Below are 24,615 nucleotides of genomic sequence, written 5' to 3' on the forward strand. Positions count from 1 at the left end.
TTTCATGCATCTCTGTTCTCTGCTTTCAGAAAAGACATCTGTGCGGGTGTCAATCGCCCCTGTGAGACCCTGGGTCTGTCCCACCTGTCGGGAATGTGCCAGCCTCACCGGAGTTGTAACATCAATGAAGACTCGGGCCTCCCTTTGGCGTTTACCATTGCCCATGAGCTTGGACACAGGTAAAGGGCCGAAGAAACTGAGATCTCTTTGCCATGTTCGTGTGTCAGTATCGGATAGTAGAAGGAACGGAAAGCGCCTCAAATGGGACACAGGCAGCCGGGTTGCTCTGTGGCTTGAACCTCAGCCTCCTAAATCTCTGCTTTCTCACCTGTAATGTAGACATAATCACCTTTAAAGATCCCAGTGCCTCCTCTGTCCTGACCACTTGTACCACCTACATCACAGAGTCAGAGGGGCCCCTGCAGTTATCTGAACTAGAAGGTGAGCAGCCCGGCCGGCGTCACTCAGCGGTTGAGCATTGGCCTTTGATCCTGGAGATCTCGGTTCGATTCCTGGCGGGGACATGTGCCCGGGTTGCGGGCTCGATCCCCAGTAGGGGGCGTGCAGGAGGCAGCCTGTCAATGACTCTCATCATTGATGTTTCTATCTCTCTCTCCCTCTCCCTTCTTCTGTCTCTGAAATCAATAAAAAAAATTAAAATAAAATAAGATGAGCAGAAGCAAGGGAATAAGCTTTAACTCAGTTGATTAATTCAGTAGTAACTCCTGTTTAGTTCTTGTGAAATAATAATTATATTAATATCATTAAAAAGTCACAAACTGTTAACATTCTGTGCTCTTCCATTATGCCCGCCACTTTGCATTGTGTCACCGAATCATCTCAGTGGCTTTATGAAGTAGATACTAGTGTTAGTCTCATTTAGCTTCTATGTGTAAAGGAGAATATTGAATAAATAAGAAATTGAAAACTGCTATAAACTTGGAAAGACCATCAAACAAACACCAGTTAATAGGAGGTCCAAGTTGTCACAAAAATGTGTAACTTTGATTAGATGAATTCATTCAAAGCAGGTTCCAGAATGTTTGCGTGAAGGAATAAAGAAAATTCTGGATTCTCCAGGTATCAGAGGTCCCCATGGAGGGAAGGTCTTAGCTTAGCTTTGCCCCCAGGAAGCTCTGTGACTTTTGACAGATCTCAGACACTAAGCTTCCTCATCTAGAGAAGGAAAATAAGCTAGACAATGATAAAACAGCAATGAAATTTTCTTTCATTTACGGAGCCCTTATATGTCAGGCACCTGGCTAAGTGGTTTTCAGTCTATTCCGTTCAAATCTCATCCACCGTGATGTCTACTCCACTTTCCAGGAGAGGCAAATGAAGCTGAGCAACTTTCAGTAGCACGGATCATGAAGTGGCAGGGGCAGGGTTCCAATCCAGACTCTGTCTTCAGAAAGCCTGCTCCTAACCCTGAACCGAGGCCTCCCCGACCCGACATGTGTGATGCTGAGGACCCTTGTGCAGTAGAGAAAGAAACCCATCCCCTCAAAGCTCTGGCCTTGGATGAGGCCTCCCTCAGGCTTCTCCTTTCATACTGTCCCTTCAGTTATGATGAAAAGGGAGGAGGAAGGTTTTGTTCTTTTGTGCTGTGGTTACTGCAGCAGGAGAAAGAACACAGCTTGAGGCAGCAGTTGCCCTCCTGACTCTAGACTCATAGAAAGCCACTGGCAGCTCTACACTTTCTACCAAACAGAAGTTTTTGAATTAGCCACGTGGCTCTCACGGGTGCATATTTGAGGCAAAGCTTGCCTAAAATGCTCCCTGTGCTTTTTAGTTGAACATTAGCTATCCCCCTCCAACTTCCAAGTCCCACTCAAGTAAGCAGAAGCCTTCTGTACAAAAGTAGCCCTCCATGGGTATTTGCACCGTGGAGAAACCCTGGCTTTGCCCTGTTTCATGCCTGTGTCCTTGATGGCCTTGGACCTTGTGCCTCCCTGCAGCTTCGGTATCCAGCACGACGGGAAAGAAAATGACTGTGAGCCCGTGGGCAGGGACCCCTACATCATGTCACGCCAGCTCCAGTACAATCCCACCCCACTGACGTGGTCCAAGTGCAGCAAGGAGTATATTACCCGCTTCCTGGAGTAAGTGACAGTGTGTCTCAGAACAGCCCCACTTGGGTCTCAATTCCTCTGACAGGTCATTGTATCAAGGTGACATATGAAGGTGTGGATTTCACTTCCACGTTGGGTTCTGCTCTCCAGCCACAGCCAGGTGAATACCGTGTCCCCTGCTGGCTTCTGTCCAAGGTGGCTCTTTATGAGCTGAGTGTGCCTTAAGTCCTTGGGGACTGGCAGGAACAACCAGGATATGTCAGAAGTGGTCACCCAAACCCCACTGGAGATAAGATGATGATCCTCTAATTTTACCACTACTTGTATTTCCTAAATCACATCTGAACGAATGGAACGGGGTGTGGTTTTTGGTTTCCTTTTAATGTCTCCTACCATGGGCCCGGAGGGTTCTCTGCCTTGTAGAGAGAAAGACTATTTGGAGACAAAGACTAAACTAGCGGGGCTGGAGCTTCTGCCAAATGAAAGACTGAAAATGAAGGAAGTCATAAGCATCTGCTCTCATTTCTATTAACTTCTTTTCAGCCGAGGCTGGGGGTTCTGTCTTGATGACATGCCCCAAAAGAAAGGCTTGAAGTCCAAAGTCATTGCCCCTGGAGTGATCTATGACGTTCACCACCAATGCCAGCTGCAATATGGCCCCAATGCTACCTTCTGCCAGGAAGTGGAAGTAAGTGTTGGGTGGGCAGGTACAGGGCCCAAGATCTCCAGCACGCTGAAAGAAGGGCCAGGGAAATATTCGGAAATCCCAAGATCCGGACACAGGAATGGAAACTCTCTCTTTATGGCCAGGTGTCTGTAAGGCAGAAGGGCTGGTGTTGGGGTTTGCTTATACTCCTTGACTCTACCTCCTTGGTGTTCTATGGAGCCAGCAATGCTTTGCACCTGGGTGGTGCCGAAGAAAATTCTACAGCGATTTTTCAAGAATCACAGTTATTCACACCTACAGACTCCATAGCAAACAACTTAATCCCTAACATTGCTCTCTCTCCTGAATTTCCCACCAGATCCCAAGGTAGGAATAGGATTCATCCCTAGTTTATTCTTCTTTATGTTCAACATCCAAATGGTAGCTCCTAAAGGGTCTGTAGCTCAGTCCTGTCTTTCTCATTCCCGCTGCCACTGGCTTGATCCAGTCTCTCATTTTCTTTCCCTGCTACTGTAATTACCTCCTACCCATTCCCTGCCCCCCATTTCTCAGGCTATGTCAAAAACACACAAATCTAACCATGGCTCTTCTCAGATCTTAAGGTCCTCACTGACCACAGGATAAAGTCTGAAGTCCTTACACTTCTTTGTGAGCCAGATCTTGACTGTCCTCTGAGCTGATGCCCTTTAGTGCAGAAGTATTATTGTCAACACGTAGACAAGGAGAAGCAACTCTCATTGAACCCACTGCAGATTCTGTGCCGTGTACTGAGTGAGAGGGAAAAGACGAGTGCTCTAAAATTAATATGACAGAGCCTCTGCCCTTGTGGGACCCCAGTAGAGGAGGCAGGTGGAAAAATTTCAATACAGTGAGATAAAGACCAAAGGAGACAAAGAGAAGAGTTTGAGGAGGAAGTAAATAAATGCTTAGACAGAACAAGCAAAACAACAGAAATGATAATGTTGGTGCAAAAATCCCTCACCCCTCACTTCTAACTGGTTACACATTGCACCAATTCTGCCTCCTAAATATCTCTAAACTCTACCTGTTCCTAGAAGACTGCAGTGGCCCCCTGATTGGTCTCCTTTCCTAGAGGCCACCAGATAAAACAAGCTGGATACTTTCAGTAATAAGTAAGTAAGCTGAGGCTTTCTGGGTGGAATAGTTTCCATTTCCTTCAGTGAGCAGGCTCAGCTTCCAACCACCCCAGCTCTCTGTAAACTTCTGTCCACAGTTTTTGGATTGGCCCTTGATGGCTACTATCACCAGTTACCCTGCCTAAGGGCAATGATATTGTGCCACACACATCTAGAGATTACAGTTTCAACTTTCAGGAAATGTGTTTTATCTCCCACTTTCTTATTGCCCAGAATGGTCTCCACACCGCTGTTTATGAATCACGACAAAGTCCAGATTAAGTCTGAGCTGAGAGTGCTCGAATGACCAGTTTCCATGACTCTTGTTCACTAAGAACAGCAGCACTTTTTGTGGGTATGTGGGTCAGTGTGTGTATTTTACCATCACCATAGAGATGCTTTTGTGCAGGTTTTGAAAATATAAAAGGTTGTGATCTCACATTTGCTTTCCAGAATGTTTGCCAGACACTGTGGTGCTTGGTGAAAGGCTTTTGTCGCTCTAAGCTGGATGCTGCTGCGGATGGGACACGATGTGGCGAGAAGAAGGTGATGTGTCCGGCTGAGGCAGGAAGGTGGGAGGGAGGTGGACACTGAGTCCTTGGGGAGAGCTGGGGAGAAGGTCCTGGAGAGCAGCTGTCTCTGGATGAATGGAGATCCTAGAGCCGGACTAGCCAGAGGAAAGGATTCACTGCCACTACACCTTTGAGCCTTCCTGGGAGCAAGGAGAGAGGGTTGAGGCCCAACTCCACACCTCACTTGCAAAACACCTGTTCCATCTTTTCCTGATGAACTTCCATGGAGTTTGTGGTTAGTAAACATCTGCTGAGCTTATTTTGAGTTTATTTTCCCTTCATGTTGAAGATTGGGAAGGACAAGCCAATGGTGCTTCTTTCCAAAGATGATGGATTTGGGCCACTTATGATCTTCTTTCTCATCCTCTGACCTAACTGCATTTCTTGAAGATCTGTCCACTCTATAAAGCAGGAAAGCCAGACACCCAAGAGCTCAGAGATGTTAGATATGCTCTAGTCTTCCCGAGAACCGGGTACTACTTGTTGCTCCACAAAGCCAATCGGGTTTGATGTGGGCCTAGAATTTAGGCGTTTAGTGGGAATTTTTATGCAGCTTGAGGATGGCCGGACCCATCACTGACATTTTAGAACCTGGTCAAAATACACAGTGATCAGAAATCATGACGACAAGGTGGGCAACAGGTAAGACATGCCCAAATTGTCCAGGTAATGTGGCCGTTTCTAACAACCATGCTGTATTTTCTTTTGTTTTCCTTTTCCTGTGTTCTCCCTGCTAAACTGATAGTTGTTGAAGTATTTCCCTGAAGAGGGAGAGAGAGGATTTTTTTCAGAATCACTTGGAAGGCCAGAACTAAAAACATTGGGTAGAGTTGCAAAAAAGGAGAATTTTTTTCTTGGTACTAAAAAGAACTTCAAATTCTTAACATGTAGTGTTTTTTTGGCAATGAATGGACTTTTTCTAGGAGGTTTAAGTTATCTGTTGCTGACATTAATTACCCATAGAGGCTTTGAAGGAGTGTTGTCACAGTACCAGTCTGGAAAATGTTTGTTACTGTCTACAGGAAGATAAGGAGCTTGCACCAGAAAGTAAATCAATGGTGTCACTAAACAACTATGTCACCGAGCATACTGAGCTGACATGCTCTTCAGAGCAAAACGTTCTCCATGTAGGAAGAGATGTGTTGCTGTACATTCTGGCATGCAGTCTGCCAACCACACTTTGAGTAACACTCCTGCTTTGGATGCAACTAGGCACCATAAAGTTCCCTAAATTCCTGAAATTCTCTGATTCTAAGATCCAAGACTCTTGGAGGAAATTCCTTAATGAGCTCTTCTTGGTTGCCCATGTGATGTGTGACTGCAGGAAGCCTACTAGGAGAGTTGGGGTTAGACTTCTAGTGTTCTCGGCCCAGCCTGCCATGGGAACCTTCCTGACATATGCGTCTCCCGCTCTTCTCTTTCCAGTGGTGTATGGCTGGCAAGTGTATCACGGTGGGGAAGAAGCCAGAGAGCATCCCCGGAGGCTGGGGCCGCTGGTCGCCCTGGTCCCACTGCTCCAGGACCTGCGGGGCCGGAGCCCAGAGTGCCGAGAGGCTCTGCAACAACCCCGAGTGAGTGCGGCCAGATATACTTCCCTCCTTCCGGGAGCTCTGGGAGACCTGTCTTCACCAGTGTGACGTCAGTGACCCCAGGCCTCCTGAGGGACACTAAGTGGGGACCCTGAAGATTCATAGAGGGTAAAAAAACAAAGTGGTCCTGCCGTGTTTCATTTTGGCTTGGCGCTGGATTCTTGTTAGAACTTGGATAAATAAGCTGATTGCATCACTTGAAAAGATAAGCTAAGTTCTTTTAAAAGAGCATCTGTGTAAAAGCCTCTAGATACGGTTAAATCTTCCCAGATAAACCACACTATCAGTGAGAGATTAGTCAAACCCAATTTTGCTGATAAGATTGTAGCTGTCTTTCAATCATAATGAATGTACAATTTTAAAAACATGTTTTCCTTCCCTTAGGTAACTAAGAAAATAGCTAGGCACCTTTTTGAGGATTATTATTTTTAACATTTTAGATAAGGATTTTGTAAACCTTAGAGATCCATATCAGCCTGTTAAGGATTCCAAAGAAGTTATTTCACAGGTGGCTTTTGATATTTTAATCCAATCGTGTAATTTTTTCATGTTTTAAATTTGTATAATAATATTATATATAAATTAAATTTAAATTCCCTTGTTTTTCAAGTATCTATTACATTCTCAATTTCATTATTTCCTGGTACACCAGTTCCAAAGTATAATTTTTTAAAAGTATATATATGATGCCTTCTGTAAGTGCAAAACTTACTAAGCTTCTTTTACCTATTTTTATACATTAGTCTGCATCGAAGAGAAAGAGTCACAGTTTTTAAAAGGCAAATGATAATGTTATTACAGTCCCCTCAATATCTCAATTCCAAACCTTACATCTCCTTTTTTTTATTTGTTTATTCTTGACAGTATTACATATGTCCCCCATTTTCCCCCCTTGTCCGCCCTCCACCCAGCCCCTGCCACACCCCAGGCCTTCCCCACACTATTGTCTGTGACCATGGCCTATACATATATGCATATATATTCTTTGATTAATCTCTCCCTGTCCCCCCACCCCCCACCCTCTGAGGTCTGTCAGTCTGTTCTATGCATTTATGCCTCTGGACCTATTTTCTTTGTCAGTTTATTTTGTTCATTAGATTCTACATATAAGTGAGATTATGTGATATTTGTCTTTCTCTGACTGGCTTATTTTTCTTAGCATGATAATCTCCAGGTCCATCCATGCTGTGGCAAAGGATAAAAAAAGAGATCCTTCTGTTTTACAGCCGCATAGTATTCTATTATGTAATGTACCACAGCCTTTTTATCTACTCACTCACCTACTGATGGGCTACATCGCCTATTGATAAATATATTATTATATGTATATATGTGTGTATATGTATTTATATGTATACATATATATACACACACACACATCACATATATAATAAATTTCTAAGGGCTAATAAGTTACTATCTATAAAGAGTTTAATACAATACCTACTACAAAAATTGTTAGTAGATGGTAGTTATTATAGTAATTATTATGATATTTTATCATTTATCACACATGTAAGTGTACATTTGAGGAATTTTGACAAAATTGCTTTAAAAACTTACCCTTTGATCAAAGTTGCTTTTGTTTAAATATAAGGTTTCTGTGAATTCATAAGTGTAAAACAAGGAATTTCTTATACTTCATTTTTACAGAAAATCTTTATTTTATAGTTTATTTCAGTGTGATCAGAAAAGTGATTTTTATTTTGGTGATCAGGAAATATAGGTGGTTAGCTCTGGGACCCATTGTCAGTGCTGTATGTCAGCTACCACCAATCTGTAGCCTTTTGGGGATAATGGTAGTGGCCTGTGGTTATCAAAAAAGGGACATCTTTGTCAAGGAACTAAAGGGAGATTCTCTAATAGACCTTCAGGGGAAAGTGATCCTAACTCCCACCCCAGAGGCCACATTTTGTCATAGAGTCTCCTCAAATGAATGACCATGTGTGATCTCAGTGGCTGGTTTGCTTAAGTTCTCTGAGAACAATGCCAGTGGACAGAGTCACAGATTCAGATCTGTGATTCAGATCACAGATTCGTGTCAGTGAGTAACCAAGTGACCTTGAGACTGTATCCTTGATGTTGGTCAGCTGTCTAGTGAGAACCCAGTGGGGCTTGGCTCATAAAATGCCCTCAGTGAAGTTTGTTGGATGGAGATGAATTAGAGAGATTCCAAGTCATAGAGTACCACTCTATCATAACGAGTAGAAAACCAGCCTAACCTCAAATATCAGGGGGAATTCTTTCTACTGCCTACAAGGAGTCAGTGACTATAAACTCCTTTTATCAGAGAATTATCTTCAGGAGTGCTAAGTGCAGGAAGCACATAGAGTAGAAAACGAAGTGTCATTTAAGTGGATAAAGAGATTACTTCTGGCAGGATTCCAGAAAGAATTCATGATTGAGATGACATTTATTTGGTCTTTAGAGCATGGGCCATATGTAGACTTTTAGAGACTTAAGAGAAGGAAAAATCTATCTAGAAGCACAAAAGAGAAATACTAAATATGTCAGCTTATATTACTGGAGCAGTGTACAGATGAAGGAGAGTGTAGGAAGTGAAGTTGTAAAAGTAAATTATGTCAGGATTGTGAGGGCCTTGAAGGCCAAGGTCAAGAGGCTGGACTTAAAGGTTTTTAAACAAGAAACTAAAATAATTCAGGTAATTGTAAAAATTACCCAGATAATAGTGTGTACAATGGGTTGAATTAGGAAAAAAAGATGGACGGGGGCAGATAGGAATGGAGATAAGGGTTGAATAAGTTTGGTGATTATGAAAATAAAGCGGAGGAAACCAATATAAAAACACAGCTGATGACCAGGCAACTGACTGACTGTGGGGAGGGGTCAGGCTTTTCGGAACAGTACCTGTACACATGGGACTGAATGTTCACGGACAACAACACAAACGAAAATGTATGGACTTGGAAGAATTTGTCTGAAAGCTGAATTTTGAGGGTAGAGAGGGATGTGCTTTGGGAAGGAGTGAGCATGGCTACGTGCCAGGGGAGCTTTAAAAGAAGATGCTGGCCTTTAAGGAGACTAACAGGACAGCGTATGTGTTTGTCTGCAGACCAAAGTTTGGGGGGAAGTACTGCACTGGAGAAAGGAAACGCTATCGCCTGTGCAACGTCCACCCCTGTCGCCCAGACGCCCCGACGTTTCGGCAGATGCAGTGCAGCGAGTTTGACACAGTGCCCTACAAGAACGCCTTCTACAACTGGTTCCCAGTGTTTAATCCAGGTAAGGGGCTGTGACAGAATATTCCAGAACTAGGTCCACAGCCATCATCAGAAAGCCTATGTCAGGGGTCTGTGCTGCCCCACAAAGCTCAACAAAAAGACAAATGTACCAGTAGGTGTTTTGTATTTTAGAAGGTAAAACCACTGGTCAGTAAAGTTGATAAGGAAATGCTGAAAGCTGAATATGTCCAAGTTCTGTGCTGAGCTCTGTGGAGGTGAGAGAGTAGTTTATCCAACTCGGTGTCTCTAAGTGATAAGTGGGGCCCATAGGAACTCCGTCACTGATCACTGATGAAAGTGCTTGTTGATGAGCAGACAAAACTGACTGTAATTTTGGGCAGAAATTCAGAAAAGGAGGTCATTGTGGGTTTGGAGTAATTTCAAAAAAGGCTTCCAAGGAAGTACGTGATGATCCTTAAGTCTGAGTGGTCTTGCTACTGGAAGAAGGCATGAAAATAGAGTCGGTCATTCCAGGTGGGCAGAGAACAGGACAAGGAAAGATGACAGGAATGACTTCATCAGAAAGGAATGAGAACCAGTTCTGGGCCAGAAATGAACATTTTATGTGTACAAGGCAGTCTAAGAGGGGTAGAAAGTAAAAGCAAACATCTGAAGAATGCACGTTAGAGGGAAATAACTGAGCTGGGGAATGGAACAGCAGCCTTGGCAGTGCTGACCCTGAATCAGGACCAGTGACACATTGTCTTCTGAAAATGAAGACTATCATTAACTCTTAGCTACAGATTAACATCAGAAAATATCTGTGTTATTCGTTGTTGTCCCAGTGAGGAATGAAACATAAAAGATTTTCCTGAGCGAGAGAGATTTGAGACAGGAAGTAAAAAAATAACCAAATTTTTCATGAATTTAAGTTTCTGAAATTCCAGTGTAAGAGCACACAGGAGGCCTCAGAGATGTTGGGCAATGAATGAAAATTATATATTTGAACTATTATAAAAATGCTACAATTTCTTTTGAAAGAAAGACCCTATAGTGCTATGTCTACTTTGGGTCTCCAAAATACCCTGATAGCTATTGGTTGTCATGGGTGACATCTGCTCCTTGCCCCCCATTGTTTAGCATCATTCATGCTCTAAAGGAGCGAGTCATTTGGTTATTGGTACAATTTAGCTTACTGAGCCGGGCATTTGAATATAGTAAAACTCATGTATATACTCATGTGACTCCCCACCCCCAAAAAAAACTAATGATGAAAATTACTTACTACCTTTCCTATATTCTGGACATTCTCTATTTTGTTGAAACTGTTTGAGTCCTATATAATCCTATGGCCCTAAGTGAGCGGCCTTCCAGAACTAAAGTAGCACAGCTGCCTCAGGAGTGTGACAGGTGCTTAGTTTGGAGATTCACACACACACACACACACACACACACACACACACACACACACACCCCGCCCAGTGCAGATGCAGGTGCAGAGTTGGGCTTGTGTGTTCCAAACTTGGATGACTTGAGTAGTTGGACTTGGAATAAAAAGATTTGGTTCATCTTGGTTTTTCATTTTTTTACAAGCATTTAGCACATGCATACTTTTTTTCTAGTATAGAATAGGTACTAAAGAAATGAGAGTCATAAAAGTAATAAGTTTCACTCGCTTTGGAGTGATTGGTTTGTACCTGAAACTAGTCTGAGGCTGAATAAACCACAGAGTGGGGCCAAGCTAGGCTCGCTGCCCACCTGGGCTCTGAGCCTCCGCCCTCCCTCCTGCCGGTGTTCCTATAGGCCTCTGCTCTATTAGTTGAGCATGTGGCTTACCTGCTAATACGAGTAACTCCTACCTTGACCAGCACGCTGCTTTCTTTCCCCCATCAAACTCTGTCTTACAGAGCTGCCATTTGCTTAGTTGGTAAGCATCCCTGACTGGAGGTAATTCATATCAACACCTATGCATGGAGCACTTACTCTGTGCCGGCAGCGAGTACTTTACACCGCCCCCCAGCCTTCCCTTAAAAGTCACCAGAGAATAAAATAATATACAGCAGAATTTTCTACCCACTCAGTGGAGAGAATTAAATGTCTTGGTATGTGATCTTTGGTAGATTTGCTAAGCTGCCAACAACTGAAGAAGAATCATAGATTTAAACATTTGGAATAAACGTAGAAACTCTGTCAAACCTTATAGTTTGCAAACTCAGTTTCATGGAATCCCAGGGCTCCAAAAATTGCTTGATTCTCATTTCATTTTGCAAAAAAATTTTTTAACTATTTTAAAAAGTGCAATAAAGAACAATGCTTACACTAAAAAATATTAGGCCAGGTTTTAACGTATCAGAAACCACCAATGCATTAACTTACACAGTCAAATTAATTTGGTTTTCTGCAGATCTTAGAAAGAAAGTCTCCTATCAACACAATTTCACTGAGAAATATCCTGAGATTGCCAGATGAGTTGTTCTAAACTGTAGCCATTTACAACTATTTGTCTGTATAAGTGAAGATTTTTCAATAGTGCGGAACCAAAAACCACAGAAAAAAATTAGATGCTGCAGCCCACATAAGTCTGTAACGCCATCCATAAGCTCAGTGTCAAATTTTTTTGTTCATCTTAATAGTGTCTATAAATCCCACTAATTTGTTTTTAGTCATTGTATACCTGAACTTATAAAACCTATGCTTAATAAAATCCTGATTTCACCTGCCTTACTGGCAAGGTCTTGTTTGAAAAAAAGAATAATTCTGCTTTAAAGTTTTGAAAACTACTAATCTAGGTCAGCCTGCTTTCCAATACAGGCATTTTCCTTCCAGCGTTCCTGACAAAAAAATTATGCCAACTCCACCTGATCACAGCCGTGCAGGCACCAATGAGAAGAGCCGCCATGTATCGGCTCCATTGTCCGAGGACGCGCTTATATCAGCACGTGGATGCGCAGGATCTCACTTCCCCACCTCCCCATCTTTTAGCGATAAAGAAGCTTAGTCTAGGGAGGGCAGTAACTTGCTCAAGGTTACAGGATTTTTATAGTGGAGCTGGGATGGCAGCATGGGTCTGTCTGACTCAGAAGCTCACACACACACACACACACACACACACACACACGTAGATTCCCAGGGACTTCATTAGCTATGTTAACAGAATGTGTTTATATCCTGCATCTTCTATTAGGAAATGACCAGTGTCTGATCTTGATGTCATCTTTCTTGGACTCTTTCTTTTTAGATCTTTTTAAATTTCTCAGAACACCCAATAACTCTTCATTGATGCTCATTTTTTATTTTTGCTTCTAAATATTTAAGCCCAATTAATGCTTAATGCCAGTGAGGTTTCCAGCAAATGTGGAGGGTCTGACGTGAGGTCGGACCACAGCCTGCTCCTCGTGGAGCAGGGTCCTTCGGGAACCTCTCTGAGGAGTTGTTGCTGGTGGGTCCCTAGGAAACAGACTCCCAGACAGAGGCCAGCGGGCAGGAGGTTCAGCAGCTGTGAGGGGGACGGACCATCACAATAAGCAGGTTGGCTTCAGCTTCGGCTGCAGCAAGAAAAGCACATCCCTGTCTCTGTGTGATTGTAAATCTGCCCAAGGACGCCCTTGGCTTAGGAATAAGGGAGGATTTCGTGGGGGTGGGGTTATGATAGGAGTTTGGGTGTTAGTGGTGAGCTGGTCTCATGGGAGGGAACCAGCTCTACCCTGGAGGCCTATTTACTTTGCTGCAAACAGCGGGCAGGTGTCATGCTTGCCTAAAACCCTGCGTCAGTGGTTGATCTCTAGGTTAACCTAGGGATAACCTTAACCTCCAGGTTAACCCCACATGCACAGTGCCTTATTTTTACAAGCACAGTTCAATGCTGGATTGAAAGTTCTCATCGTTTGTAACAGCCTTTTAAAGCAGTCTTCCCAATTTGCTGTAAAACTCTTTAACCAAAATAAGAAAAGAAAAAAAGCTACTCTTCAGCATGTGTCATAGGAAGGTGGAAGATGGGAATCTGCGGATTAATGGCACTGGGTTCACATTCATACGTACAGAAGAATCCCGGGGGAGGGGAGCTGAGCCAGAAAGCTGACGTGCAAGGATTTGTCTCCTTTTCACTTCAGCACGTCCCTGTGAGCTCTTCTGCCGACCCATCGACGGCCAGTTTTCCGAGAAAATGCTGGATGCTGTCATTGACGGTACCCCCTGCTTTGAAGGCGGCAACAGCAGAAATGTCTGTATTAATGGCATATGTAAGGTATTGGGTATGTTTCCTTAATCTATAACTCTACAAAATCATGCTTTTATTAATTCAGTAGGTGAGGCGTTCGAACCCTTGGCTTTTGTGGCATTTGCATGTGGCCCGGGTTTTATTTTTGGTCTGCGAGGCAGGACTTCTCAGTGTATATCAGAGACACTGTTTGGAACTGAATAGTGTTCATCCTGCTGTCTTCTTTTCTTGACTTGTTGAGATGCTCTAGGACATTATTTTACGCATGGAGCAAGGTCACACTGAAGAAAAATCCAATTAAAGTGGGAATTGTAAGGAAAAGGCAACGAGATTATTCCAGTCACATTCAGTTATTCATTGGTTTCTTGCCAACAGCTATTAAATTTCAGGAAAAACTGAAATTAATAATAGTTTGTACAGTGTTTATCACGAAGCATTTTGACATTTAATTTCGTTGATTACCGACGTGATCTTTTTAGGAAGAGAGATGGCATGACAGGGAGTTACACACCATTACACACCAGGTCTTCTGATTTCTATTTAACTTTTCCTCACTGATTCCGTTAATCACCTCAGCCTTTTTGTAAGCTACTTAGACTTGATTTGTGAACGCTTTTATGTGTACAACCATTGAAAAATCCCTTCCCATTGCTCACAGTTTGTTTTGCAAGGAACAAATGAACACGTTTTGTGCTCCAACACCCAGGCATAAATCTCAGTTTAAAGAGAAGGTGTTTTTAATGAATGAAATAAAAACTATACTATAGAAATGCCAAATTAACTGTTGGTAAAGCAGAATGGTTTCCCACTCAGGCTCCAGAATGTGAACTCATTACCATATTATTTATTAGCTATTAACCCTCTGCATCTTTCTAAAGCTCAATTTTCTTTCATAAGATGAAGATAATAATATATCTTCCTAATGTGGTTGTCAAAAAGATTAAATAAGGCCATGTTTGTTAAGCCCATAACAGAACCCTGGCACACAATAAACTCTTAATACATTTTATTTGTTTTTGCAAATATTTATCATATTTTTTTTCCTACTGGACCAAATTGCCACTGCAAAAAGCTCCTGCCCATAGATGTTCGTTCCCTGGGTAGGTGCACTTACCACCTTGAAGTTGTCTTTTGACTATTTCTGGTTCTGACCAAAGCCCAGAAGGTGATGTTGATATCCAGGAATGAGTGAGTGAACAGCCAGCCTTAATCAGACCCTTGATTGGAAAAAGCTCAGGCAGAATTATCCTCCAGACTCACTAATTACCACTGTAGCTACAAAGAGCCAAATTTAGGCTAGATGTGTTCCCCAGTGTGGGAAAAGGTTTATTTAGCTACTTCAGGCCAAAACAGCCCACCACTGCTGAAAGCAGTGGTTCTCAGGCCTGGCTGCCTTTTAGAATTACCTGGGGAGCTTTTAAAACTCCTGATGTTTGGCTGGATCTCAAAATTCAGAACCTCTGGAATTTGGGGCCTAGCCATTGATATTTTAAAAACTCCCCAGCTGATTCCATATGCAGCTGGGGCTGAGGACTTTGTCACGGGGAAATTAATGGGATGCTGAAACGGTCTTTTAGACCTAAATACCTTCTCATGCATAAAGAAAACAGGCGTTTTGAACAAAACATAAGGGGTCTTGGTTGTGCCTCTCATAAAAAAACAACTAAATCAGTTTACTAGAATAAGCCATATTTTCTCAGCTTGCTTTCCTCTTTCTGGAAACCAATTAAGGCCTTTTAGAAGGTTTAATTACCCACTTTCTGTCTGTGCCACACTGGTTTAAAAATGAGCAAAGGACTTGAATAGACATTTCTCCAAAGAAGACATACAGATGGCCAACAGGTACATGAAAAGGCACTCAACATCTTTAAATATCAGAGAAATACATATCAAACCCACAATAAGATATAACCTTGCCCCTGTTAGGATGGAGGTTATAAAATAGAACAAAAATCAAAAGATAAAAAGTGTAGGCAAAGATGTGAAGAAATTGGAACCCTTGTATATTGTTGGTGAGAATGTAGCCTCTATGGAAAACAGTATGGAGGTTCTCCAAAAAATAAAAAATAGAGCTACCGTATGACCCAGAAATTCCACTTCTGGGCATATATCCAAAAGAATTGAAACCAGGATCTTGAGGAGATATTTGTACTTCCATGTTCATTGCAACATTATTTACAATAGCTGAGACACGGGAACAGCCCAAATGTCCATCAACAGATGAATGGATAAAGAAAATATACACACCATGGAATATTATTCAGTTTAAGAAAAGGAGCCCTGGCTGGTGTTGCTCAGTGGTTAGAGCGTCGACCCACACACCAAAGGGTCCCAGGTTCAATTCCCAGTCAAGGGCACGAACCTCGGCTGCCGGTTCAATCCTGGGGCCCTGTCGGGGTGCACGCAGGAGGCAACCAATCGACGTGTCTCTCTCCTCTCTTACATGGATGTTTCTCTCTCTCCTCTCTCCCCTTCCCCCTCCCTTTCTCTCTCTCTGAAAATCAATGGGAAAGATATCCTCCGATGAGAAATAATAAAAAAAAAAAAGAGAGAAAAGAAGGAAATTCTACCATTTGTGACAACACTAATGAGCCTTTAGGACGTTGTGCTAAGTGAAACAAGCCAGTCACAGAAGGACAAATGCTACATGATTCCACGTACATGTGAATCTAAAACAGTCGAACTGATAGAGGCAGAGACTAGAATGGTGGTTGCCAAGGGCTGAGGAGAGGGAGCAGTGGAGAGCTGCTGTTCAATGGGTACACAGTTTGTAACACCAGATGAGTAAGTCCCAGGGACCTGCCGTACAACGCAGTGTCTGGGGCTGACAGTACTGTACTGTGCCCTTAAACATTTGTTAAGAGGGTGGATCTCATGTCTAGTGTTCTTACCACACACACACAAAGGACACAAGGGGAGGTTTGGAGGCGAAGGATATGTCTGTTACCTTGATCGTGGTGACGGTTTCTCAGGTGTTTGTGTAAGTCCAAACTTATCAAATTGCATACATTAAATACATGTGGTATTTTATATATCAGCCACACTCAATAAAGTCAAAGTGATTTCCTTTTTTTCTCTTTTTTCAAAAATGCTGCCCGTTTGGGTGTCTGCCTGGCATCCTAAGTCACATCAGAGAAGAGCCATGCTGGAGTCATGGCCCACATTTGGTAGCAGTGGCAGAGCCAGCTCTAATTCTGTTGGAAACAGAAAGACAGGACTGTTGCGGGCCCTGTCGCCAGAGCATGTGGCGTGAAAGAGGAGAGGGGCATCTACTTATTTCCCCCCAAGAATCCTTACGTCTTGTGTGCAACATGAGGACTGCCTAAGCCTTCATAGGCCTTCTATTATATACTTAATTCAGGGTTGATTATCACGTGTGCAGCTGATGGGAGAAGCAGATTGTGTGAAGTCTCCACAAGAACCCATTTAATATGTTGGGGGACAGTGTAATGTGGTTGTGTGTGTCTCCTGCCCCAACCCCAACCCTAGACATGCACGTAAATATTGCTCGGGAAGAAAGATGGGCTCAAGGTGTTTGTGTTTCTGGCTTTCTTTCCTTTATTGTTTACATTTTTTAAAAAAATCTATCTCCTTTTGATAGAGATTCTAAAAAAACACTTGAATATATCTCAGAGTAAGTTTCCCTGGCTTGTTCCCAGTCACTGAAGGAAAGAGGGTCACTGGGAACATCATTTGCGAAGGTCAGCTTGTTAGAGGATGGTCCAGCTTGACGAAGACCTCACTGATGAAGGGTCAGCATTCTACTTGTCACCACCGAGGCCTTCACATCCAGGCAGATTCTTTTCTTTCCATTGTGACGAGCGTGGTTAAGGTTTTTAATCTCTTCGCGCTTTATTTTCTTTCCCAACTGGGCCAGGAGGCACAGTCTGAGACTGAGAGGTAGTTAGAGATGGTTCGCCTGAGAAATGGAGCTATTCTGTCCGCAGGCATTAATTCTGTTTAGTTGTTAGAGGGAGGGTGTAATTTAATGACCCAAATTGTTCTTCCTTTCAATCGATTTGAGGTGCCTTTAAAATAAGAAAATGACTTACCTTTGAGAGAGTAAAAAACTACTGGGCACCATTCTTTCCAAACAGAAAAGAAGAACCTGACTACTAGGATGTAGTATAGTGTCCCCTCTTTCTTGTACCACGGACGTGTGGTTAGGAGCCTGGGCCGTGGAAGAAAGCAGGCAACAGGGAAGTTCAACTGGAGCTCCCGTTTCACGACCTTCAGTCTCAGTGTCATGATTCTTTGTATCTGATGCTACCAAACACTGAGGCTCTTCTTTTCCAGAATGGGAATTTTAGGACGGGAAAGACTTGGCCATGTTGGTGGACTGAGGAGAAGGAATCCGTGGAGAGGGAAAGGTGATGGTTCGGGAGGACCAGTGAACACTGAGGAGGGATTTGTCCAGCGCACGGGGCAGGATTATTCTTGGGGCAGAGGAGAAGTGGCCAGTTCTTCCTGTGCGGCTGGAGGAAGGAGCTCGGGATGGCTGGGATCCGGCTCCGTGGGAAGGACAGTGGCGGTGGGGTCACAGGAGGCTCTGCAGGGTCTGGTGGCAGGTCTGCAGGTCAGAGATTTCATCCCTCGGACTGGAGCGTCTCAGCATGAAGCCAGCCTCTCTCTGGTGGCTGCTGTTCACCTGCTGTCCTCAGGCAGGAGCCAGGGAGAATAGCCCAGGGAGGAAGGGAAGGGATTCAACAGCCAAATTATAGGGGGAATAATTGCATCCCCCCTGCGAGTCCCCATAGGGAGGAGAGGCCTGAGGTTTGTACCTCTGGAAGTGGGGCGCTTGGGGTTCCACCAACTGCGATTCCAAGACGTTTCATAGTTGAGCTGCTGGAACTGTGTTCAGCTCTGCCTCTGCCTCAGCAGAGGCCCACCCGAGTGTACCTCTCTCTGTGTCCTCAGGCAAGTGTTTCCTTTGCCTTCAGTGGACGCTCTGGTGGTTCCTCTGCTGCACCAGGAAAAGGAGACATTTGTGCTTTTGTATCTGCCCCCAAGCCCAGGCTCACCAACAGCAACGGGGGAAAGGGCAAGTGAAAGGTCCAAGGCAGGTGGGCCGTCTCCTGCCTGTGTCGCTCACCCTCCGCCCCTCTCCCTGCAGATGGTCGGCTGTGACTACGAGATCGGTTCCAACGCCACAGAGGATCGCTGCGGGGTGTGCCTCGGGGACGGCTCTGCCTGCCAGACCGTGAGGAAGATGTTTAAGCAGAAAGAAGGATCTGGTAACAGACAAACAAATAAATCATTGAAGTGGCAGGGGGCTGAGAATGGAGGGCAAGATTGATCGCTGGGTGTGCGTTTTTTAGCAGATTGCGACTTTCAAAGAATTGAAAATGAAAAAGATAGAAGAAAAGTGATTTTACTGAATGAATATGTTCATCATTCTAATGCTTTGGAGATAGTCTTACCAACCCTGAAAACCTCCCCTTGAAATAGAATAAATGTCTCAATAACACTTCACCCCTGCAACTCTTTAATATGATTTTCATTTCTGTGAACAAGACCTACGAGGATGAGACATACAGGAGGATTTGTTTTTCATCTCTGTTTTACCAACCACCTTTTCCCATTTAAACACTACATTAGGGGTTAGTAAACCCTGGTTATAGGCGTCTAATCTCTCATCCTACCTGTGTGATGTGGCATAGATTTCTTCTCTTGGGAACTCAGCTCCCTCATTTTTTAAATAAAGAGATCGATAGCCATTCCCTTCCACCTAAATACCCATTAACAGGGGGTTGGTTAAATAAATGGGATTTTGTCATTTTTGCAGTTGTTAAAATGTTCAAAAACTACGAAAAGATACTCAGTTTAAAAGGCAGTAGTAGTTCGTATAGTAAGATCCCACTTATTTAAAAAATTAAGTGCATGTGTAAAAAGTTTTGTGAGAGAGCCCAATAAACCATTAACTGTAATTGTCTTTGATACAGAGGACAGGGAGTGGAGGGAAATGGAAATGTGACTTTTCATTTGACACCTCTCTCTCCGGTGGGCTTTTTTGTCATGTGCAAAGGAGACTGGTAGATAGTTTATCATGGTTCATTTTAACTCCAAATCACTATAATTTTATCCTTTAGCTTCCTACTGAGTACTCTTTTGCAAATATATATTACTTTTTAAGAAAATCCTCACCCAAGGACATGCTGAGAGAGAGAGAGAGAGAGAGAGAGAAACATAGATCCGTTGCCTTCTGTAGGTTCCCCAACTGGGGATCAGACCTGCAACCCAGGTATGTGCCCTGCCCGGGAATTGAACCCACAGCCTTTCAGTGCACGGTACAATGCCCGGCCAGCTGAGCCACCCCGGCCAGACCAAATATATTCTGTTCATGGCTAAATCTGTTTCAGTTTAATCTGTCTACAGACTGTTCAGAAACAGTGCTTATATCACTGAAAGCTTTTCTTTTAAATTCTGAAATACCTCCCTTTCAATTTGGCAGACTCTGCCCATGAGAAATACTTATACTTTTGGATTTTTCTCCCTTAAGTGGAAGATAAAAAGCAAACTCTTTTGTTGTTGCTTTCCACCCAGTTATCTTTCCTTGTTTCTTTGTATTTTGGTTTTTGCTTGTTTATTTTTAAACAAGGGATGGGGTGATAGCCAGTTGGTTTTCCTATATGGGAAGCTGAGCAAGGTCCTAAGTCAGAAAATAGCTGCAGGCAGCAACACTTCAAAGCGTTTAAAAAATTGCATTAGCCTCAATCGCCTGTGATAAATATTTCCACCGAGCTAGTTAGGAATTAGTAGTTTTAACCTGCCGTATCAGGTAAGTGTGTGAGGGCAAGTGGAATTACTACGACTCACATTTTGGTTCCTCTGGATTGGAGCTGCCAGGTTGAAAAATGGGACTGAGGTTGTGGCTGTACCAGCTTCTGAGTGAGTCGTTCCTGCTGCCAGTCCTGGGTATGAGCTGCCAGGACATCGTGCTCCTCTATGTCCGAGTGAGAGTCAGGCACTTTCAGGGGACAGAGATGACAGTTTGCTTGTCAGGCCAAAAACCTAGTGTATATTCAATGGAAAATGACCAGAACGATCAGGGTCTTACAACCATGTTTTGTATAGAAAGATTGAATGTTTAGCTTAGAAAAGAGCAAAATAATGGAGTCCCAGAGCTGGGATGGACATCAGACCTCATCTCATTCAAGCGCCTTCATTGAAAGAAGTTAAATAAGTCGAACGTTATAGAGCTTGTTATGGCAACTCAGAAACTAGACCTCGAGTGCTCTGACCCCCTGCCTCAGTGCTCCCTTCCAGTGCCATCCCCAAGGTCCATGCTCCTTCCATTCTGTCGCCTTTATGAGGTGATGGTCCTTAAGAAGCCTAAATAGGATGAGTGCGTGAGGTGCGGTGCTCGGTGTAGGGTCTGGCAAGGGGGAGACGTTTGAGTGTCAGCTCCTTTCCTTCCCATGTGTCTCCGTGATAACCAGTGAGCAAGAGGACTGGCTAGAATGGATCATCGTCATCAAATGGATGTCCTCTGTGCTTTTTTAGAAGGCTGGATTTGAACGTATGAGAGTAAGTTCGTATTTCAACAAACCCTAAGAAAAAATAAGAAAAAGCTCTTTCTAATGAATAGAATTGTCCGGCAATATGAAAGGCTGTGCTTGGAGCTGAGTTTCTCATCAGGAGCTGCATTCAAGAGCACCAGGGTGGCAGTCAACCCCAGATTCCCTCCAGGACTCATAAGGAATTTAAGCTATGATTAAATTACTTCTAAAAAATCCATCTTTAACTTGCAGGCAATAAGGATGAGCTAAAGGATGTATCTAATGCAATCTTTAAGAAGTTTAATCTGATAGCAGCTACAATTGGGGAAGCAGAGATGCTATTGGGAAGCTAGCTAGGGGATGTAAAATTCTGAACTATCAGCATGAAATCACAGAAAATAAATGCTGGATGAACCACAAAAGCTTCAGAGTGCAATCTGCATTATTTCACCTCTCCTCACAAAACTGTTTATATACTGAGTCACAAAGCTCCTGAGGATTCTGCTTATGGCCAAGATCTTTAAATTTCTCCATACTTAGTACATCTACCAATCCCAGTGACCACCCAGGAGGAGGGCAAGGGCACTAAATGATGAGGTTGAACAATGGGTCAGAAGCAGATTGTGTTCAGCTAAGCTAGCATGCCTCTTTCATTCACTGTAACTTCTCTCTCCCTAGGTTATGTTGACATCGGACTGATTCCAAAAGGAGCAAGGGACATACGGGTAATGGAGGTAGAGGGAGCTGGAAACTTCCTGGCCATCAGGAGTAAAGACCCTGAGAAGTATTACCTCAATGGAGGATTCATTATCCAGTGGAATGGGAACTACAAGCTGGCTGGGACCGTCTTTCAATATGACAGAAAAGGAGACCTGGAGAAATTGATGGCTGCAGGTCCCACCAATGAGTCCGTGTGGCTCCAGGTAATGCAGAAAGGAAACTACTGACATATCATCAGTTAGGATTTTTCTAATTTTCTTTTTCCAAAGTATTTGCTAGGAGACACGAATTAAGAACCCCTAAAACTTCCTTTAGCAAGGAACAGGGAGGGAGTCAGAATATTAGCTTATGCTGTTAATGCTTTATTGCTTAGAAATTGTTGAAACACCCCCCCCCCAATGAAATGCCAGAGGCCTTGAAACCATCCATTGGGAGGTTTGAGTTCAGGGTTCAGTGTGGTTGACACGGGCTGTTTATTTGAGGGTGATTGTCATTGGGCACTGAAAGGACGCTCTCAGCCTGTGTCAGTCTGGCATGAGTTCCAAGCAGCTCCCCAGCAGTGGCGATGAACTGACATGGCTCTTTCACATGTTATCATGCGCTTGTCCTCAGGCAAAAGGTTTCACTTTGTGAAACTCTTGGGGGAAAGGGGTTAGGGTATAGGACGTGTTCTTCAGAGTCATGAGCGATCTGTCTTGGGTATTGGCAAAGACTATAGAAAAAGAGTAGAATAATTATACCAGTGGAGACAGGCAGGTTGGAGATGACAGATGACCCAAAAGAGTCACATCTAACCACTTCAGAAGTTAGAGGGAAGTCGTTTCAGAGCCAGATGTCAGAGCACTCAAGGAAGCTGGAGGTCAAGGCTTGACAGCTATGTTTCATAAATGTCAGGGAACCTGATATCTTACCTGTCCACGCAGGGATAGATTTACATATGGGAACCCCCAATCCCATGGGGCAACCAATCCACCACCTCCAAGTTTACGATGAATTCATTTTAAATGTGCTGTAGGTAGATTACCTGCAGGAGAGGGAAGTGAGAGGAAGGTCCCAAAAGTGGTAGGCTATGACTAAAACCCACGACCATTTTTACTGCAGAACTATATGCTTTAAAAGAGCTAAGCAGTTTAAGAGCTAGAAAAAGGCAGGCATCATAAGGCAATAACAACAATAAAAGTTAATGTTTACTCAGTGCTAACTCCATGGCAGGTACTGTTCTAATCCTATCTAATTACACCACATTAATTTATTTGTATAACTCTCACAACCCTATTAGTAGTACTATTATTATCCTGAATGGGGAAGCTAAGGCACAAAGAGATTAAGTAATTTACCCATAATCACAAAGTTAGTAAGTACGCAAGGGCAGAGGCCACTCACCAGCCTGTTGTTGGAAAGGACCCTCAGGGCAGTTCCCTATGATTAGACCTTCCTTTTTCCATGAACTGAAATTCCCGTGGGATTCAGCCAAGAAATACTAGAATGGAGAAGCTTAAATATAGATGTAGGTAGGCGTAGATGAGCAGGTGGGAGTGGAGGTAGGGATATATTCGTTTAAGGCAATTGCTCCAGTGCGGGCTACCATAACTGCTTTAGGATGGTGGACGTTGTGCAGTATTTTTATATGACCGTGGTTTCAGTGTAGAGTCATGGCAGCTTGGCATCACCCCTCTCTTGCCTTTTAGCTTCTATTCCAGGTGACTAACCCTGGCATCAAGTATGAGTACACGATCCGGAAAGACGGCCTTGACAATGACGTGGAGAAGCTGATGTACTTCTGGCAGTATGGCCGCTGGACGGAGTGCAGTGTGACATGTGGGACAGGTGAGAAGCAGTGGTCCTCTCTATGAACCCACATTGGCTCCAGAATGGGCCGTGGAGGCCATCGAAGCCAGTGGTTTGCCTCTGTGCTGTGGGTCTGCAGGGTTCCCAGGGGGCCCTGTGGGGAGTAAATGTGCAGGTCACAGTCTCAATGGAGAGGCAGTTTTTCTTTCGCCAGCTTTATAGACTGGCCTTCATGAAAGGTTTTGTTTAAAGAAAGGGTTCCATGTCTTCTTAAAACGCAAAACAGAAAGACTTAACCACTGCTCTGACTGAAGATACGAGGACCACAAAAGTCAAATAACTCCTCCAGGGACATACTATCAATCATGGCCAAATCCCAAAAAAACTAATTTCTAGCCCAACTTTACCAAGTTATTAGGTCTACTGAGAGAGTAGTTTTCCCTGACGAAATCCAGTATTGGAGAGATTCCTTGCTGCCAGGTATTAGGATGGGGTAGGTTTTGCTACAGTAACAGAGAAATTGAATCTCAGGAATTCAACACAATGAAGGCTTATTTTTAACCCATTCCAAGTCTCACGCAGGTTGGGTGGACCCACTCAATCTCCAAGCTAAGACATCTGAAATGTGTGGTCTCCAGCTTGCCCCACAGGGGAAGAGAGAAATAGAAGAGGCAGACTGCCTCTTAGCAAGGACCTTGGCCTGGAAGGGACACAAATCACTTCTGCTCGAGTTCCACTGTGGGACTTAGGCCTGTGGGCACAATCTAACTGCACAGCGAGGCTGGGAACTCAAAGGAGCGTGTGGACATTTGCAGAGCACGGGCTCTCCCGCTGTAGGGCCCCATGAACTTGTCCAGGGCCCAGGAGGGCAGGCTCAGGGCCTTGCACTCAGTTTGAAGGGCTTTCGTAGCAGCGCCACAGGAGAAAGCCTCTGCCTCTCTCTCCTTTTGGATCATGTCTAAGTCTGTTCCGGAGCTTCCTGCCTCTGGCCTGTAGCGCCTGCCTACAAGACTAGGGCAGCTACAGGGCGAAATGCTGGAATCTGCCATAGAGCAAAGGGGATAAAAGTGAAGGAGCGAATGGGCCAGAAGAACACAGTCCCCTCCTCCGCAGGCTTCTGTCGCACAAGCTTTGTCTCAGCACCACTTGTTGACTCGGTCCCTCCCCCAGCCCT

The 24,615-nt window shown here is 43.9% G+C and overlaps 1 protein-coding gene across 2 annotated transcripts in view; it reads left to right on the plus strand.

The window, feature by feature from the left end:
- ADAMTS12 (ADAM metallopeptidase with thrombospondin type 1 motif 12) overlaps nt 1–24,615 on the plus strand; it is a 175,861-nt gene that overhangs the window by 113,064 nt on the left and 38,182 nt on the right. For both annotated transcript variants that reach the window (XM_016224373.2, XM_087815315.1), the window contains exons 7-16: nt 30–179; nt 1,959–2,102; nt 2,616–2,760; nt 4,329–4,421; nt 5,873–6,018; nt 9,110–9,279; nt 13,328–13,461; nt 18,548–18,668; nt 21,612–21,856; nt 23,342–23,480. In XM_016224373.2, coding sequence (XP_016079859.2) covers nt 30–179; nt 1,959–2,102; nt 2,616–2,760; nt 4,329–4,421; nt 5,873–6,018; nt 9,110–9,279; nt 13,328–13,461; nt 18,548–18,668; nt 21,612–21,856; nt 23,342–23,480 — 1,487 coding nt within the window. The remainder of the gene's footprint in view (nt 1–29; nt 180–1,958; nt 2,103–2,615; nt 2,761–4,328; nt 4,422–5,872; nt 6,019–9,109; nt 9,280–13,327; nt 13,462–18,547; nt 18,669–21,611; nt 21,857–23,341; nt 23,481–24,615) is intronic.

Source organism: Miniopterus natalensis, chromosome 3, assembly GCF_054644295.1.
Source record: "Miniopterus natalensis isolate mMinNat1 chromosome 3, mMinNat1.hap1, whole genome shotgun sequence".
Lineage (NCBI taxonomy): Eukaryota > Metazoa > Chordata > Mammalia > Chiroptera > Miniopteridae > Miniopterus > Miniopterus natalensis.